Raw genomic sequence first — 18,597 nt, 5'->3', positions numbered from 1 at the left:
CTTTTATTAAGTATTTGATTGTGGTTTTATGTGAAGAACCAACAATACGTAACGCAAAAGGTGAGTGATGATAATATCTTTCATAAATAAAAAGCTGAAAAGTGTCACGTACACTAAACTTTTTAGCTGCTATTACACATTTAGACACAAAGACTTTTGGATTTTCCTTTCCGAAATAGCTCAAGTTTAATCAGAAGATCATCAGGGAACATCCATTTCTTTCCACAGATTCTCAATTAGATTTATGTCTGGCCTTTGACTATACCATTCCAATACACAAATATGTTTTGACCTAAACTGATCCAGGCTGTATGCTTAACATCTTAAATATTTTGCAGCCATTTCCCACCAGAACCACATTTTTTACGGTTAAAAAATATTCATACACCCCATCAGATTTAGATTTTAGATTTAATGTAATCTTAATCAACATGTTTATTCTGACTGAGCTGCAAAGAAAAAAAAAAGCAAGAAATCAACTGTTTCTGTATTTGACGGTTGTATCACATAAAGGTAAGTGACAACAATTCATCCCCAACTCAGACTGAGAGTCTGTGGGAGAATTCAACGACCTGCTTCATTCGGATTAGATCGTGCTCCTCTCAACGCTCACCAACTACCCAGATTGACTGCTGTTTACACCAACTCAAAAGGGGGAAAATAGCAGCTCTCTGTGGTTGGCTTGCTGCAAGTCATCGCTAAAAGCACGCTCAGTGAGGCCCTGTGGCTTTACACAACGCAGGAAACACTGAAAAGCCATTTCCAAATGCCTTCAAGTTCCGGTGACAACAGTAAAAAGCTAAACAAAAAAATACAAAATGGTTCACACAGTGAAAAATCTATGAGGATGTCGGAGAAAGCCAAATGTTACACTGGTGCAACTGATGGTGTGAGACATGAAAAAAACACCCAACAAGGACCCATCAAGACCCATCCTGGAGAAAACGAACCATTCCAGTAGCAACATCTCAAAGCAGAGAGTCAAACAGACTCAGCATAATGCTGGACTGCAAAGCTACAGACTGTGGAGGAAAATACTACTGAGAGTAAGACACAGCTTTTAAAAGATCTTATCTGGTGTTGTTTTGTGGTCAGACAATACAAAAAGGGAATTGTTTTCACACAATGTTGCATTCTTCATTTGGTATAAAAAAGCAGAAACATCTAAACCAAAGAAAAATCCCCAACGATTAGGATGATAAAGCAATAATTTAGTTGTTGTTTTTTTTCAACTAACGAGAACTGATAAAAGTTATGGACATAAAGAAAATGCCAGAAAATCTTCTCAGGAAACCTGCAATGAAAACCTGATCTTTTCACACAATAATGACCTGAAACAAACAGCAAAGTGTTTTAAAAGTGATTAGCAGAGAAATATTAATATCTACTTAAATCTGATGTAGTGTTTATTTTTATTCTGAACAAAAGTGTTAGAATATTTTAACAGCTGTGTCTCAATTTCAGATAAGAAGACACCTTATTAGTTAAAAATAAATTGAAATATTACAGTAATATTTGACATTAGCTCCATACATCTATATTTTTTATTCAGAGGTATAAGAATAAAAGGGGATGAATTCATGGATATGCCGTTTATTTTCAAAAATTCCCATAAAAACACACATAAGGTTGTTTTTGTAATGTGGGAAAGTATTGCTTGTACTGTTTCAAAGCATTTTACATGTAAACAAAAGCATTTTCATCTCTAATTGTGATGTTTGGAGGCAAAATATTATTGCTTGTTTTGTCCCTGCATGTATAATAAATGCCATGAATGCATTTTTTATTTATTGTTTACTAAATATATCCTTCTTGGTTTTCAAATATATTAAATGTTTTTTCTAACTTGTTTTGTGTTTAATTTAAATGGATTTTATGGCTCTGTTTTTTTGCTTTACTTGTGCGCAGCACTTTGATCAGTTCATTTTTAAATACGCTTTACGATGATTGGATGCGATCTACTGGTCCTACCTCCACTTGGACCATGAGGCATCTTTGTCTTCGAAGTCGGACAACGTATCCGTAAATGTCCATCCTGCCCTCGGCTTCCAGACCCTCCATCATGGCATCGATGCCGATGTAGGTGCCGGTTCTGCCCACTCCAGCGCTACACAGAACAGAAATAACACAGTGTGTTTATTTTAAATACTACACTTTGTTTGAAAGGTGCAATGGAGAATTAAGAGTAAATAAGAGAGATGAGATTGGACCTGTCACAATAACAAATTCTGCTGGATGATAAATTGTCCCAGTAATTATTGAGATAAATGATAATATTGTTGTTTTGAGACAGTCTTCAACTAATATACCTATAATTCTATAATAATGCAAGTTCGCCCTCTCAATGGCCAACAAACTTTTATTTTGTAGAAAAAAAAAATCCCACTGGAACGTGAAGATATTGCAAATATCCAAAATTAAACATAATAACCAAAAACAACAAATAAGAAGGAAATTAAAAAAAATACCCTAAACCAAAACCATCAATAAAATGGATTATGAACTGACTGAAAACAAAATTTCCCTTCAAAATTTATTGATCAGATTGGAAATTAGGGAACTAATTTTAAATTCATCATGTAATTAATTGATTCATTGACCACTGCGACAGACTTAGATGAGATCATTGGTCCCAGTCTTTTGCAGACTAAACATATGATAGCAACAAAACTCAACAAACTTAAAAAAAACTGGAAATAGATTGAAAGAATGAGAATATTTTAAAAGACCATTTGATGTTCTACATGCCTGCAGTGAACAACGATGGGGCCGCTGAAGACGTTCTTGAAAGCGTTGACCCGCCGCCTCAGTTTCAGGAGGAGGTGCGGTTCTCCTGGGACGCCGTGGTCGGGCCAGCTCATGAACTGGATGTGAGTCACTTCCCTCTCCAGGTTCTTCTCTCTCTTCTGCAAAGTCAAACATAAACAGCTGTAAAAACACCTCCACACGTCTCTGCAGTGAAATTCTGAAGCACTATTCCTTTTTTGGTGTCTGAACACAGACTCACGTTAGTCAGGCTCAGATGGCGGATGGTGTAATCTGGGCAATGTTCTTCTGAGGTCAGCTTCACTATGAACTCTTCGAAGATCTCGGTCTCTCGATCAAGAGAAGGCCAGTACTGGGCACACTTGATCTGCAAAACAACAGTTAACCGACATCAGAAGGTTAAATGAAGTTTATACATTTGGCAAGTGACAAAATTATTATTTTTCTCAAAATTAAACAGTTCAGGAAGGATTTCAAGAATTAGTTCAAGATTCTGCAGTTTGAGGTTCTCACCCTGTTTCCTTCTTCACAGCGGGTCACCATGACAATAATGGACGACTGCTGCTCCCAGACCATCCTCCAGAAATCACTCACAGTTTCGTCCTTTGGTCCTGCAACAAACACACAGAAACACAGAATAAGACGTGTTACACTCTGTGGGCATTTTGTAGCAAAAGAAAAGGAAAATAAGACTTTACCTTGAGCTGCAATGTATTTTTTGGGCTCCTTGTATCCCTGCAGGAAAAAGAATATTGTAGTTATAAATAAAAATAAAATTGTTGAATGTGGTAAAATTTTTTTCTCTTGTTGAAGTTAGTGGTGTTACAGTTAAGCCAAAAATGATTCATTCCTAAATTTAGATTTAAGTTACTTCCATTCAACCAACATATTCAGTTAGAGAAAATCCATGTTTTTATAAACAATGTATTTAAAAAATGTCATTGAATTTTTTCTTTAATTAACCTTTTCAAAAGTAAAAAGAAAAATCTTTCCAGCAATTAAAACTTTGTTATAACTGCTGAATAGTTTTAAGATTTGAGTTGGGGTCTATGCCACTCCAAACTCTTAGTATTAATTTAATTCAAAAGAAACATGTTGGTAACAGCATGTTTAAACCTAAATCTGCCACAAGATTATGAATCTAATTTAACATTCAACATACGTCAATGAAGCTGGCGTTAATATAGTCACATCCTGCTTCTCCGTTTCCTGTGGCCAGTTGGACGCGGTTGTAATCATCTAAATGAGAGCACAGAAAAAAAGAAATGAAATGCATCACCCAGTAGATTTTAGCTCTTCACACCCACAGATAACAAAACTAGAGTGTCTGACATTTATGCAGATGATCTTTAAGTTAAAGTTTGAAGTCTAGGTGTAATCTGCGGCAGACAATAATAAACTGATGTAGCTTTGGTCATTACAAGAATAAAAAAATCCTGCAAATACTTAAATACATCTAAATGAGCCAAGACGGTAGGTTTGAGTTTGACCTCCCTGTTCTGATGTCATCACTTTATGGCAGTGCAGCTCAACAATGCATGGAGTTATGAACGCATCTTTAAATGGGCTTAAATCTAACGGCCAAATTGTCACTGCATGTCTGATATGTGTGAAGCAGAGCTAGGAGTAGCTCACAGGTGTTGCATCATTTCTCTCACTCACATGGCAGGATGTCCACATAGCGGTTCTTGGGGGCGTTGCAGCCCTTCTTAGCTTCTTTCACTACGTATCTTGAGAAGATTCTGGGAATGCTCTGCAAACAAAAACAAGTTATATGAATAAAAAACACCCTACTCTGCTTCCTTCATTCATTAAATTAACAAATTATGCACATTATATGTTGCTATATTTTGTGAGAAATTAGTTAGATAGATAAATATTACTAGGTTTATCTTAAAGATGAGTTATTACCTGAAATTCTCCCAGGAAAAGCCTCCCTTCATCTGCTAGCTTCCTTTTATAGGTTTCCAGCAGGAGTTCTGCTGGAATCGGTTCAACGGGCATCAAACTATCTTCATCGTCTACAACAGAAAATAAAATGACATAAACATTACCAGAATTCAGCAACTCTTCATCTGACACTTATAAGTAATTTGTAAAACTACCTTAAATTTTTTAGTGATTTAAACTGTATCATTACTTGTATAGTAAAGATTAAACATTTGTTAAAATGTGAACTAATATAGAGAAACAGTTAAGGGAAAACTGAGAAGCTGAAGTTCAATTTATTTATTTACTTTAAATAAATGTTTTTTTTGTGACAAAAAGGTAAGAATAACAACGAGGTGAGTTAATGCAACAAGAATAAAAATGCCTCAGCTGTGAATAATATTCTTGGACAACAGTAGATATTGTAAGGATATATGATGTAATGTGACCCATTTGACCATATCATAATAAAAAATGATTAATTATTTTAAAATAAATTTCAATACTTTTATACACTTGGGCTAATCGTGATATTAGTTACCAGTTTTAATTTCTTTTTATCTTAATAAACTATTTATGAACTGAATTGAATTTACTTGCTTTAAGATTAATTGAGAAATGAAATCAGTGGAGGGTTAAATAGCGACAGTGACAAGATTGAATAGAGATTATTAACACATACACTCCAGTCACACTATTGCATATCTGCTAATATATTTTAATTAACTCACCTCGTTGTAATCAAAAAATGCTGCAGTTTTCCCCTCATCTGCGTTTGAGTCTTACATATTTTACTTAATCTGAAGCTAAACGAGTCTGACAAGGATTTTAATTGGATAAGTCAAAAAGCCATAAGTTTTACTTCATGTTGTTACAAATATTTTCTGCTCTCATCATGATTTCCATCATTTATTGGATGAGAAAACTACTGAAATGAATAAAATGAAGATTTGACCTGATATAAACAATCAATAAAAAAATGTAACATTGTTTGAATGTCCATAACAAGCAACAATTGAGATAAATGGCATTAATATGGAAAACGTATTGAGCCAACAGTAGATGTGAGAATATGTATATTCATTGAAAAATTTTAATTTACTATGGGAAGTTTAAAAACCTCACTAACTCATAATTCATTCTTTACAGCCTTAAAGCGTATTTTCATCTTCCAAACTGTCCTTACTGTTCAAACTGTTTCTAATAGAAAAAGTTTTTGTGTTTCTGTGTTTTGGAGTTGATGTGTGGAAAATTTTGATCTTAAAGTGGAATAATGTCCAACTAAAAACTGATTTTAAAAAGAGAAACACTTGGCACATGACAGTCACAAAAGATGAAGAAGATGTTTGAAATTAGATGAATTATTCTGTCCCTTATTTCCTACTCCATTATAAATCAAATTGTGTAATTAAAATAGTTAAATAACATATCTGTTGTCTACAGGCTGAGTGGGATAAATTAAGTTACACCTCCTCCAATCTGTTTTTGAATATGTAAACTAAATCACTAAAACTGTGACTATGTTTATTTTATTTGTTTGTATTGAGTTTCAGGTTACTTACATCTACATTTTACATCCATCATCACAACAAAAACAACCTACTGAATGATTCTGCATCATAATACTTTATGTTCTCAACATTTTAGTTACAATTATTTATTTTTTATGCAATAACATCCATTGGAAGGAGGATGCTGACAGATCCCAAATTAAAAAAGGCTTTTCATTTTGCAGCTCTAGCAGCTTGGAGCTTCAAGATAAACTTCATTTGAGAGTTGGTCTAATTTTATTACTTCTAGGGTTTTAAAAATGAATCAGCAGAAATAAAGTCTATATGCCATTGTTTAAATTTACTTTAGGAGAGTAGTTTTTATTTAATGATGTTATTAATATTGTACTGTGTTCTTTGTAACAGAATTACATCATAATGATTACAACTCATAAATAATACTCACTTCCTTGGGCAATTAGTGACATGTTTTCAGTCAGATCACTGCAAAGAAAAGACCAAAGACACGTTTCAAAGAAAAAGTAGGATGATAAAATGTGAACTTCAAAATTGTTTTATGAACTAAATGAAATTATAACAATACAAATAGTAGTTTGCTATAAAAAGTTTCTTAAAAGCCTATTTTAAAAATAAACTACAGTCACAACTGAACAAAGAGCAGAACCAGCCTATCTGCTGAGAAAACAAAACATCCTTACCGAGACTTTCTGTGTTTCAACACGTAGATCTTATAGAGGACAAGAAGAAGAGCCACAGAGGTGATGATGATGAGGAAAACCAGAAATCCAATAAGAGCTTTGTCATTATCTAAGAAATGATATTAAAAATTGAACCATTTAAGAAGAAATTTGTAGAAATGCATTGGGAAATGTGAACATGTGGAAGGAAGCATGATTTAATGAAACAACACGTACATCTGGTGTCAACCTGACTTCTCACAGGTGAGCTGGTAAAAGGTCCATTGGAAGTAAACACCTATAATAACAGAATGCTTCTTGTTAGGATTCAAAACATCCAAATTAAGTTGAGTAATAAAATCAGAATGTATTCGTGAAGCAGACGCTGGTTATTACAAACCTCCACTGTGTAAGTTGTTGAGTAGCTCAGATCTACAAATTGAAATTGACATTTTTTGCTGTCCTTTCTGCTGTCAGGAACACCATGAAGTTGTGCTCTGTATATTTTATCTGGTCCATTAAAATCCATGTAATCTAATGAACATGTCACGTTGATCTTATTGTTCTCTGGAACTGTCACGACAACGTTACGAGGTTGATCTGGTACTGAAAGAAGAAAAGAGAGGATAAATATCAGGACAAACACATCGAGAGGAAAATCTTTTCTTTCTATAAGAACCTTAAAAACAAACCAAAACATAAAAATGACTAAAATAACATGACCAGGTTAGTAAATGACCAAACACTGAACAAAATTTTTAAATATCTGACTTATTTTAACTTACTATGACACTGTAATGCAGATAGAGTTATGTTAATATTTTATCTGCAGTTCAAAATAAAAATAAATATTAAGACAACTCAACATTGCTACATTGTTTTTTGTTGTTTTACCAACCAGATTTGATTTATAAACATGGATTTCTCTATTATCCAGCACAAAGCCAGAGAGTCACACCAGCTTTGTGTTAAAGCTGGTGTGACTCTTCAGGGTTTGAGATCATAAAGGTGAATTTCTGGGTCTAAACTAACTTGTTATTATTATCCACAGAACTTTACAGTGATGGAATATGTTGAGATGCATTTTGTGTTTTGAAAATAATATAAGTTTTTGCATGAATGGAAAACCAGATGAAAGAATAATGACTTTCAATACTGTAATAATTCAACTGGATTGCAATAAAACTGGTTTAAAAATTTGATCTGATGAAGGATTGACTGTGTGTCCCTGAACCTAAAAACTAAATTTATGATTTAATTTGTAAAAGAAGAGTTGCATTTCCTAACAGACAACATTTACTGTATTTACCCTTAGCCAAACGAAACATAAAAACAAACACACAAATTCATATCAAGTCAATTTAAAACAATTAGTATTTGTAGATTATATTATTATTTCAAAAAACATATTTTCTTGGTTACTTACTTCCAGGTTTTGTCTTCTCTATAACGTTTGCTTCTTTAAAATAACGTTGTCCAGTGTAGATGTGACGAACTTCACAGTTGTAATTCCTGAATGGTTTAATTCCACTGGTGAACTCACACATTCTTCTTTCAGGTCGATCAATAATTTTTCCATCAATTGTAATATTTTTTCTATCACCTGTTTTGTGATTGGTTTGACAACAGCAGCTTGTTATAAAAGATCTTTATAATCATGAAAATTATTAATATGTTGAAACAGAGTTTGGTCTGTTTTTCATGTTAAACATTAAATAAAGAAACATTTACATTAAAATCATCCACAGGTCAGTAATAGTTCAGAGTCACGGCTTCACTGATCACATCTGGTTGTTTTACACATTTTTATCTCCTCTTGTGTAAAAAAGCTGATAAATTTACAAATTTTCCATTAATCTGTTTTTTTTAATAGTTGTGCTGATCCAAATGTATTGACATTATTTAATGTAAATATAATAATAATAGACTAAATCTATTCATTTGACTTGCCTTTCTGTTGCTGACAGCTGCAGCGATAAGAAAGCTCATCCAGTTTTTTGAGAACATCTTGACAATTATCACTCTTCGTTTCCCAGTTCAGCTCAATGGAAGTACTGGTTGAACTGGGCTTCAGGTTCTCCACTGTAAAATCTGTTGCAATAAAACACAAAAACAATAAATAATGTCCTGATAATGATTTTCTCTCCATGTTGTTAGTATAATAACTTTGTTCTTATTTCCAGTGAAATGCAGTAAATACCAACTCACCACAGTCGATGTTGAACTGGACAGGTGGAAGTGTCTTATTTATGGACACTTTGTTCATCTTGATGTCACCAGTACAGCTGTAGTTTGTGAACGGCTTGAACTTTCTGATGTCAGAAAGTTTGACAGATTCATTGTGGATTCCTGAAGAAACACAAATATTATGACATTTCTGCAACATTTGCTGTCTGAATATTGACACTGATCAGCTGTTTGCTTCATTCTTTACATTTTGACACAATTTACAAAGAGAAAATGTTAAAACATTTTGGAAAATACTTATAATGTATTGTTAAGGCAGAATCTGTAGTTTTCTACTCTAAATTGTTTTTAAATTGTTTTTCCATAGATGTAGTTTTTACCTGAACATTTATACTCAACACTGAGATTTTTACAGCTTGAAGGGAACTCTGGTTTTATGTTTGCAGGAAGTTTAGTAGGTCCAGTCTGTATTATGTCTTTTGGATCAATAAAATCTGAAGAATAAAAAAAGCACAAATTAATGTAACTAATATCACATCGACAGATTTGATAATTATATTAATTATTAATATGTTTTTGTTCATACCAACACTGAAGTTTTTATAGATGGTAAATGTGTCGTTTGAGCAGTTTTCTGTAGGGAACTTCAAAACTAAATCTGAACACATTTTGTCATAAGTATGTTTGAAACGATATGATCCATTGTTGTACAAGTCTTCAATCGAAACGCTGTTTTTTGATAGTAAAAAGCTGATGTTCCAACCACTTTGGTAACAGAAATGTCCAGGATTGCAGGAAATGCTTTTAATTTCTTGTTCAGCTGAAACACAGAAACAATATTTGTCTCAGTTCTACACAGAATCTCATTTCAGTCAATAATAAAAGTAAAGATAAAATATGAAACATTTTACTCACTCAGTCCAGTTGTTTTTGTTGTTTTATTTTCTGTTTTGTTACAGAATATTTCTGTATCATTGAGATCCCTAAATGTGACATTTAGCTCATATTCGGTGCACGGCTTCAGACTTGTGATGTCATGAGTTGAGGTTTTATTGGAGATGAGAAAAATCTCTTCCCTTTCAATTGGACCTCTCTTCTCAGCAACAGATACGGTGTAGTTACCAGGAGTAGAATTTGTCATCTTTATCTTTAGACCAAACTTGACATTCTCAACACTGTAGAAACCTGCAAAGCAACAGTTTTACATCTGAGCTCAAATAAAACCAAACTTAAAGTTTTTATCTCAAGCTGTTAGAATTAAATTAAAAAGCAAAACCAATTATTTTGATATTATATAATCTCAGAAAAAAGAGCACCTTTAATAAACAATTGTTTATAACCTCAAATCTGATACTCACAATTTTGATCTTTTTTGGGTTCAGCTGCAAGAGGGAAACATGAAAAAAAGTTAAAAACTGAAACAGATTCTTAAACCATCTTAAATCTACAGTTACCTGATTTCTGTCTTGGCAGACCTACAGTCTGTAATCCATAGTCTGTATCTTAACAAACTTGTTAAAGACCAAAATTAAATACTTAAAGTTCCAACCTGTGGTGGGAGTCATGGTTGTGTTTGGCTGAGGTGAGAGAGTTATCTGAGAAGATGACTGGTTGGTGGTTGAAGTCTCATTTGAGATGCTTGGAGGTGAGAGAGTTGTCTGAGAAGATGACTGGTTGGTGGTTGAAGTCTCATTTGAGATGCTTGGAGGTGAGGTATTGACTGCAGGTTGGAGAGCATGCGGAGGTCACCATCAAGCTGAAGAAATCCACTACCAGGTTTCTTACCTTCTACGATTCTTAAAGGACAACTAATTTTATCATTCAAAAACTAAAAACCATAAACTAAAGCTGAATACATTACCAGTTGTTTTGGTTGAAGAGATTGGAGGATTTGTGGTGGTGGATAGAGAGGTGAGTGTAAGAGTGTTAGAGGTGGTGGGAGGTTTGGAGGCTGCAGCAGTCGATGCTGCTGGGATGCTTGGAAGTGAGATGGTAACAGGCGTAGAAGAACCTGTGCCAGTGTGTGGAGGTGAGGGGGCTAAAAATATAAAAATCAACATCAATAACAGTTCTTCTTAACGGAAAGAATTGAATATTTAGGTGAAGGAACTGATCCTCTCCATCCTCAATGTTTTACAAGACATTTGCTCAAAGATATTTTAAAAAGTAGATAAAATGTGAAAAAAGTTGATTATTGATTGGAGTATTTATAATCTACATATATAAAAAATAAGAAATGCTCATTAAGAAAAAATATATTGCATTTAAATACTTACACAATGTCCACATTAATATGCAGCGTTACTTTTATGGAGTTAAACCTAAAGTTAATGTCACGATGCAGATTCACTGAAAATAAGAAAACTCTTGAAACTGTTACTGAACCAACCTAACATCTGAATTAAAAACTCATTAAAAACTGCTTTTTAATTATTTCACCTCAAGCTAAATGTTGTAATGGTTAAACAACTACATCTACATCGCTATAGGGGAAAGCAGGTTTATTTAAAATTGTTCATAACCTCAAATCTGATACTCACTCTTTGGATCTGTTTTGGGTTCAGCTGCTGGAAAACAAGACGGAAACATTTAAAAAGTCGAGAAGTGAAAACAAAAATCTTTAACTAGTTTTATTTTAACAGCATCATTCATATACAAGTTAGTGCAAAGAGGTTAATGGGACACAAAAAAAGAGGCAAAAAATGGTAAAGCATAAGCATGAAAGCATTGGAAAAGAGAAAGAAATGTTTCATTATTTTCATCAGGAAGATTCTTTGAACAAAAGCTCCTGAGAACAAAAACATTTGTTGAATTTAAAGGAGCCAACAGTTTCACAGGTTTTCAGGGAGTTTCTTCTGGATCTAGAGAGCATAGAGACTAAATGCTGTTTCTGGTTGTTTAGTTCTGGTCCTGCAGACACAGAGTGAGCAGTTCTCTGAAAACCTGAGGAGTCTGCATGGTTTATACTTGATAATCAACTCACAAAGACAATTTCCTTCTTTGTAGACCCACCAACAGACACATCAGTTCCTGTGTTATAAAAATGCCCCGTTACTTTTGCAGGTTTTACTTCATAATTAAAAATAATCTGGTGAACCATGACTTATTTTATCTTTGAGACATTTTCATTTTCCATAAAACATTTGCATGTAAAAACTATAAGACAAGAGGCTCTGTAGATTTTTTCCAATGACTTATAGATTTAATCTTAGATTTGTTTATTGTTGGACAGCAACATCATGCAAGATATTTATCTTGACAGGTCTGGATAAACAGAAATGAAAACACAATGCAAATGTTAGCTGCAAAGCAATATTTAATGAAATGAGCACAGAAGTGAGTTGTGTCATAACTGGGGGTAAGATCAATATCTGGAGTAAATTAACAAAATTATTTCTGTCAATTATTTTGTGAATAATTCACAAATAATTCACAAATCTACATTAAATCTACAGGGGATTTCTTTAGACTCTACTTATAGTTTTCTCAGCAATCTGTTTATTCAACTGATAACTGATGTTAAATTGACATTTTTATGGTAAAAACTTACTTTCATTGCTGCACGTAAAGCAGGTTAGGTTTGTGCTCATTTCAGTAAAACGTTCAACAGGTCTCTGAGAATGGGCGGTTCTGCATTGGAGCAAACAGGAGCCAGTGACCCTGTAGAACTGGTCCCGGCCTCTGTTATGGACCCAGTACTGAATAAATAATAAATACATTTTAATGGTGATGTGCGCTGACACAAAAACTGTAACTAATTGATCCCTTGAACCAATTTAAGTTTTTACCTTCACAGTTTTGCTTTAGAAATAATTTAAAAATGAAAGTATTCACTTTTAGCTTCAGCTGTTTTTAGGATAAGATCACAGTTTTCATCTATTAGATCAAGGGTCTGCAATCTAAAGCTCCAGAGATCCAAGTGGCTCTTTGGCTCTGTGTTTCACTTAATAATAAAACAAATCAATATTGCCCTGTTTTTGTTGTTGTTCTTTTGTTCTGCATCCCTATGAGAAAACATCGGCCCCCCTGGTAAGTTTGATCTAGAACCGCCGCTGTCTCTGACTCTGGTGGTTGTACATAAAGACATTGTAGGAAGACTGAGATGCTTTAAAGGTTTGGGCAACATGAAGCAAAGCTGGTGGCTTTTAGGAACTAAACATTTGTATTTAATGAATAAATACCTATTTAACCAAAATTTTATTTTGGCTAAATATGAATCACTACTTACGATTGGGAACTTGACCTGAAAATATAAAAAGAAAAGAAAATTATGTAAAGAAATGATATACACCATCACACTAAATACATTTATATATATATATATATATATATATTAAACAAACAACCGTTTTTGTTTTATATTTCATTCATCAGGGATCATTTTGTTTTCGTTAAAAACGATGTGAAAGCATTATCAGCCCGAAAGAGGAAGATGGCCGACTTATCTGGATGAGGCAGCTCTGTCAAACCTGGTTGCCTTGACAACGGGACAGAACCACACTTGCTATTTCAGTAAGCAAACCACCACTTCCTGCCTTGCACTAACATGTAGACACCCAGTACTTACAATACTGCAGTCCAAACCACCACTCAAGAATAAAAACTAAACTAAACGAAAAAAGCTTGAATAAAATTTTTATTTTAATAATTTGTACGATGTATGAAGGGTCCCTGTTTTTAGCTCTGGTTGAGGTTTATGTATTTATTATTTCTTAACTGCTTATTTAAACACAATTTAAAAAGAATAAAAACAACTTTAAGTAATGTTTTAACGTCTGTTTTAAGCGCCCAGAGTGCTTCAGTTTTCCTCCTGACAGAAGTGATGAACAGCGCGATCGGGGTCTGTCAGACAAAGAGAGTCAGGATGTGGTTTGGTGCGTTGTTGTTTCACAGCTCTGAGCAGAGATGCACGCTCTCTGCAGTGACATTTCACCCCCTCGTTCAGACTCATCGTGTCAGTCATTAAGAGCACTGGTGAGAAATGATTCAGTTAGTGAGGGAAGAGGTCGATCTGCTTCTCATGCAAAAACTTCATGATTTTAAACAGATAGAGGAAAAATGTTGAATATTTAGCACAAACAAATATGGACCTAATCTCATAGTTAATGTTAGTTAATGACTAACTGAGGGTTATGCAGCTTGTAATCAGTTCTCTGATAAGTTAAACAATTGAGAAATCAATTTAAACTGGCTGGATTACAACTCATTTCCTATATTCTGTGTTGGTTTATGTAAAAAAAAAAAAAAAGATAGATAAAAGTTATAAAAAGGAGAATAGACCTTAAGGTTTTAGGAAATTATACATCTTAACTATTTTTAACTTTCCTGATCTATTTGATTATTCTACAGGTAAACAGCACAAAACTAAATGAAATGTATGAAAACTGTAAATTAGTTTCTACATTTCTGTGGCCCAAAACACACAGGTTGTAAAATGTGTGTGTTCAAAACTTTATTTTGATCCAACATTTACTGACTTTCTTAATGCTTCCAAATGAAACTACAGAGTAGTTTGTAACTACTGTAACATCAAGGCATCCTTACCATTCTGTTTGTTGGAAACTCTCAGTTCCCTCATTATTACCTTTGATAAATAAACAGCAAATATCTAAAAATTAGAGTTTGTCTTGAAAACAAACCAAATAATACAGGATTTATTAAAATAACTAACAAATTATTGTTTTAGAAACAGAAAATACAATTAACAGAATTCATAAGCTGAGATTTAAATTAATAAGGTTGAAAGTATTTATTAAATTCATTCACTAAAAGGAATCAGGAATCACCACAGCACTAAGGAAAACAAAGCAGAAATTAGAAAATATATAATTTCATATTGTTTTCTGCTCCTTATTTACAGTTAAACACAAAATTATTAATAATCCCGACAGTCTTTGATTTGAAATTCTGTCTTTCAACTAATAATTTTGATTCCAAATGGAAATTAGAGAAATAACAAAACAACATAAGAGTACAATTTTACATTTATTTATATTTATACCCTTCTCTAATTAATGTGACATCTTTTCATCTTTGGCAATAGAGCAATAAAACCCGACTTGTAATCACTGACCAGATTTTTACATGTTTTATTATTCTGTAGGTAGGTAGGTAGTCTTTTACGTTGGAAGGCCTCATGACCATCACCCTAATATTTTGCTCTCTCTACAGATCCAATATGTTAATTATTCTTTCAGTGAGAAGAAATGTATTGGTAAAATTTAAACCCACATTTTAAAATTTCAAGTGCTTGTGAAGGAACTGATAAGTAGAGAGAAGGGTGGGTTACTGATATACTGAAAATCCATTATTTCTACTTTACAAGTTTAAATTTAGGTTCAGCATTTGCAGCCAATCTGATTACTGTAAAATGTCGTAATCTAAAATGTACCAACTGAAGATTCTCTGGTGAAATTTAAAATGATCACCTCTCTTACACTGACAGATGGTTTATGTTAAAAAAGAAGATGTTTACCAACGGATTAGAAGAAATGCATGATTTAGTTCAGGATTGTTTACTGTTATCATTATTTGAGAAGCCAAAAATGTGAAGTTTATATAATTTAGAACAAATCTAGAAAAATATGACAAAAAATTATAGTTTGTCAAATTGTTCATTACCAGATTGTTACAATCTTTCAGCCTATTGTCTGATAACTCATACTTTATGTATATTACATTCCAAGCTAAAGTAAAAGCAATGTAAATACTGATAATGTGTTAATAATGGAGTAGGATTTGAATATTTACACATTTATCTGTACATCTAACATTACAATTGTCTCTTTATTTTAGTTTAACCGTTCAATGTTGTTTATGAGCAACATTAAACAATGTCTGTTGTTTAATGTTGCTCATTGTAAGACTGCCCCTTTATATAAAACAAGGTTAAAAACCTTCTTATTTGATGTTGCCTATTCTTAATTTTTTTTAATTCTATTCATTCACTACATTCAAAATTTTAATGTTCATTTTATTGATTTTTAATCAGCTAGATTCTTTATTTTTACTTTTTTTATTGTCATTTTTAATTTTCTTGTACAAGCACTTTGAATTGTCTTTGGCTGAAAGGTGCTATAAAAATAAAGTTGCCTTGCCTAAGAGAGTTTGGATAATTAGTAAATTTTTTTGTTACTGTAAAATATTTTTTCTCTCTAATAATAATAATAATAATAATGTGTCTGTCCATCATTATCGGCTCACATCACGGCCCAAATGTTTACAAAGCACAGGCAAGCTACATTAAAGACAGTACAGTAAGGCCTAACATTATGAGAATCAAAAAAAATGTTCAAAACTTGCCATCTTTGACATTATTTTGCAGATTTTCTTTAAACGCAACTTGAAGTTTCTGTCGTCCTTTTGAGTACACTCTGTTCCACTGTCCGTAGGGCAAAGTGTGAAACAAATGTGTAATTTCCACACTTTCATTTTGCTAAAGTGAGATTTAGAAGATGAAGAAAATAAAAGAAGAACAAAGTCAGAGTGTGAAAGAGTCTGAAGTAACAGAAGCTAAATGACCAAACATCTGGACTTCATTTAGTCATTTGAGTTCGACATTCTGCAAAAACCTGAATGAAATGTGTGAATGAGTTTCACATTCTGGATGTTTTGGAATCTCTGGTTTATTTTTTCTTGTAACGCCTTTTTGTCTCCTTGCAGAAAAGGCCTTTAATTATATTCAACAGTTTTGACCTCACTTCTTCATTTTCAGACAGTTCCCATTTCTTTGTCACGAAAACTAAAGCTTGCATCGCTCGACCCGGCCTGGCCCTGCCAGGAAGTCGAGGCAGCCCAGAATGGAACAAGGAAGTGGTTACAGCTCCGTCCCGCTGCAGCTACTGCAAAAGAGCCGCACATTCGCCGGGTAGCATTGAGGAAATTAAAGGCCTTTACTCTCTTCATTAAAATGTTGGACAACCTTAAAAATGATCAAGTAAAAGTGGAAAAACGGCTGAACAAGTTGGTTTTAAACAGAATTTATATTTAGGAGCATTTCAGGTTCCAACTTTTCTAAAGTAGAATAAACTAAACTAAATATCAGCTGAAAATGTTTTACTCATACTTTTGAACAGCTGTCCTTACTTTAATTTATTAAATAAATGTTAAAGTTACAAAACAGGAAAATTGAGCATTTACATAAATAAAAGATGTCTGTTGTTGTGGTGCTCCGGAAAGACACACCTAACACAGCTTTCTGAAAATATTGTACAACTTGCAAAAAAAAAAAAACAAGAGACAAACTCTGACCCTTGCTGCAGAAAAAGACAAGAGAGCGAAATAATAAAAGAAGCATTTATTTCAGCTTGTGCGCACAGACGTCTCCCTAAAATAGAAAAAAGATGTTTGATGTGTTGAACGGTAGCAGAACTGTGAGTGCTGCTGCAGGCAATGAGGTGAGCCTTCACACCTTCTGCATGCATCCACGCACACACACACACATAGATGTTTATCTTAATCCAATACCGACAATGACAAAGGTTGAAGTGAAGAGCTCGCAGGGACACACCCCATAAGAAAAAATATATCACAGATAGACATGCACACTCCTCCACCCACACACACGCACACATGTACACTTACAGTGTAGGATCTCACCATCACACACATGCACAATGTCAAAGCAGAACAGAAACATGATTGCAAAAATTCCCTTCGCTTTTACGACATGTTTTAAGCAGCATCATCTTATTAACTGCAGCCTTTGATTGAACATCAGTGTTTATTCTTTTGCCAAAGGCGGCTGATAAAACCTGTCACTTTTCAGCTCCTCACATCTCACAGATGTGCGGCTCTACTGTCTGCCGTTCGTGGGGTGTGGAAAAGTTTAAGAGAGGTGAAGCAGCACCAAAGCAGAGAAGCAACTCAAAGGTTTGATATACTGTAGCTTGTCATCTCTGCCCTCAGTTTAAATGATTACATTTTGTTCGCTGATGTTTTCTACTTCTTTTGAAAGAAAAGCTGATGACAGATTCATGTCTCATCCCAAAAAATAATTCACCTTTTACCATAAACACCATCACACACCAAACAACAATCTGCTGCAAGTTCAGAAACTTAACTCAGGAGGTTAGACATCAGAATGTTTCTTTTTTAAAAGGAAACCCATTTTTAGACAAACTGTCAGTAGACAAGAAGAGTAGTACACAAGAAGACATTGAATGCATCACTTCCGTCCTCACAACCAGCTCATAAAAAAGCTTCACTTTTATTATATTTTTTGGAGTACTTACAGTGAGCCAAACCAACCATCAGGATCAGCAAGATCATCAGACCTCGGAGACCCGCCATGTCCGGGGTGTAAGGGTGTGTGTGAGCACCCAAGATTCAAGCCGAGTCGGGTCCAAAAGAGAATGAAGAACAAATCGGACGCCAAACCTAACCTCTATTTCTAATATAAACCCCCTAAACGTTGATCTATTTCAAACTACATTCGCTTTATCTGTCTTGTCAGAAGACGCAGCTTCCTGGACTTGTTCCCCAAACCCTAAACCTTGCTTCTGGTTTCAAGTGAAGCAAATGGGAGT

The 18,597-nt window shown here is 33.8% G+C and overlaps 1 protein-coding gene across 6 annotated transcripts in view; it reads right to left on the bottom strand.

The window, feature by feature from the left end:
• ptprc (protein tyrosine phosphatase receptor type C) overlaps positions 1-18,597 on the bottom strand; it is a 23,746-nt gene extending 5,149 nt beyond the window's left edge. The window contains exons 1-24 of one of the 6 annotated variants that reach the window (XM_044130518.1): positions 18,304-18,597; positions 13,299-13,313; positions 11,611-11,637; positions 10,932-11,108; positions 10,620-10,790; positions 10,429-10,452; positions 9,986-10,255; positions 9,657-9,890; positions 9,451-9,564; positions 9,092-9,232; positions 8,834-8,974; positions 8,310-8,486; positions 7,284-7,489; positions 7,121-7,181; positions 6,905-7,013; positions 6,652-6,689; positions 4,678-4,787; positions 4,429-4,519; positions 3,929-4,005; positions 3,465-3,501; positions 3,280-3,377; positions 3,008-3,133; positions 2,749-2,906; positions 1,972-2,107 (exon numbers count right to left, since the gene is read on the bottom strand). In XM_044130518.1, the coding sequence (XP_043986453.1) occupies positions 1,972-2,107; positions 2,749-2,906; positions 3,008-3,133; positions 3,280-3,377; positions 3,465-3,501; positions 3,929-4,005; positions 4,429-4,519; positions 4,678-4,787; positions 6,652-6,689; positions 6,905-7,013; positions 7,121-7,181; positions 7,284-7,489; positions 8,310-8,486; positions 8,834-8,974; positions 9,092-9,232; positions 9,451-9,564; positions 9,657-9,890; positions 9,986-10,255; positions 10,429-10,452; positions 10,620-10,790; positions 10,932-11,108; positions 11,611-11,637; positions 13,299-13,313; positions 18,304-18,361 (2,796 nt within the window). In that variant the 5' untranslated portion in view covers positions 18,362-18,597. The remainder of the gene's footprint in view (positions 1-1,971; positions 2,108-2,748; positions 2,907-3,007; positions 3,134-3,279; positions 3,378-3,464; positions 3,502-3,928; positions 4,006-4,428; positions 4,520-4,677; positions 4,788-6,651; positions 6,690-6,904; positions 7,014-7,120; positions 7,182-7,283; positions 7,490-8,309; positions 8,487-8,833; positions 8,975-9,091; positions 9,233-9,450; positions 9,565-9,656; positions 9,891-9,985; positions 10,256-10,428; positions 10,453-10,619; positions 10,791-10,931; positions 11,109-11,610; positions 11,638-13,298; positions 13,314-18,303) is intronic. The other 5 variants (XM_044130520.1, XM_044130521.1, XM_044130522.1 and 2 more) reach the window with 5 other exon arrangements.

This window comes from Gambusia affinis, linkage group LG10, assembly GCF_019740435.1.
Source record: "Gambusia affinis linkage group LG10, SWU_Gaff_1.0, whole genome shotgun sequence".
Taxonomy (NCBI): domain Eukaryota; kingdom Metazoa; phylum Chordata; class Actinopteri; order Cyprinodontiformes; family Poeciliidae; genus Gambusia; species Gambusia affinis.
This window is presented reverse-complemented; position numbering and strand designations above follow the sequence as displayed.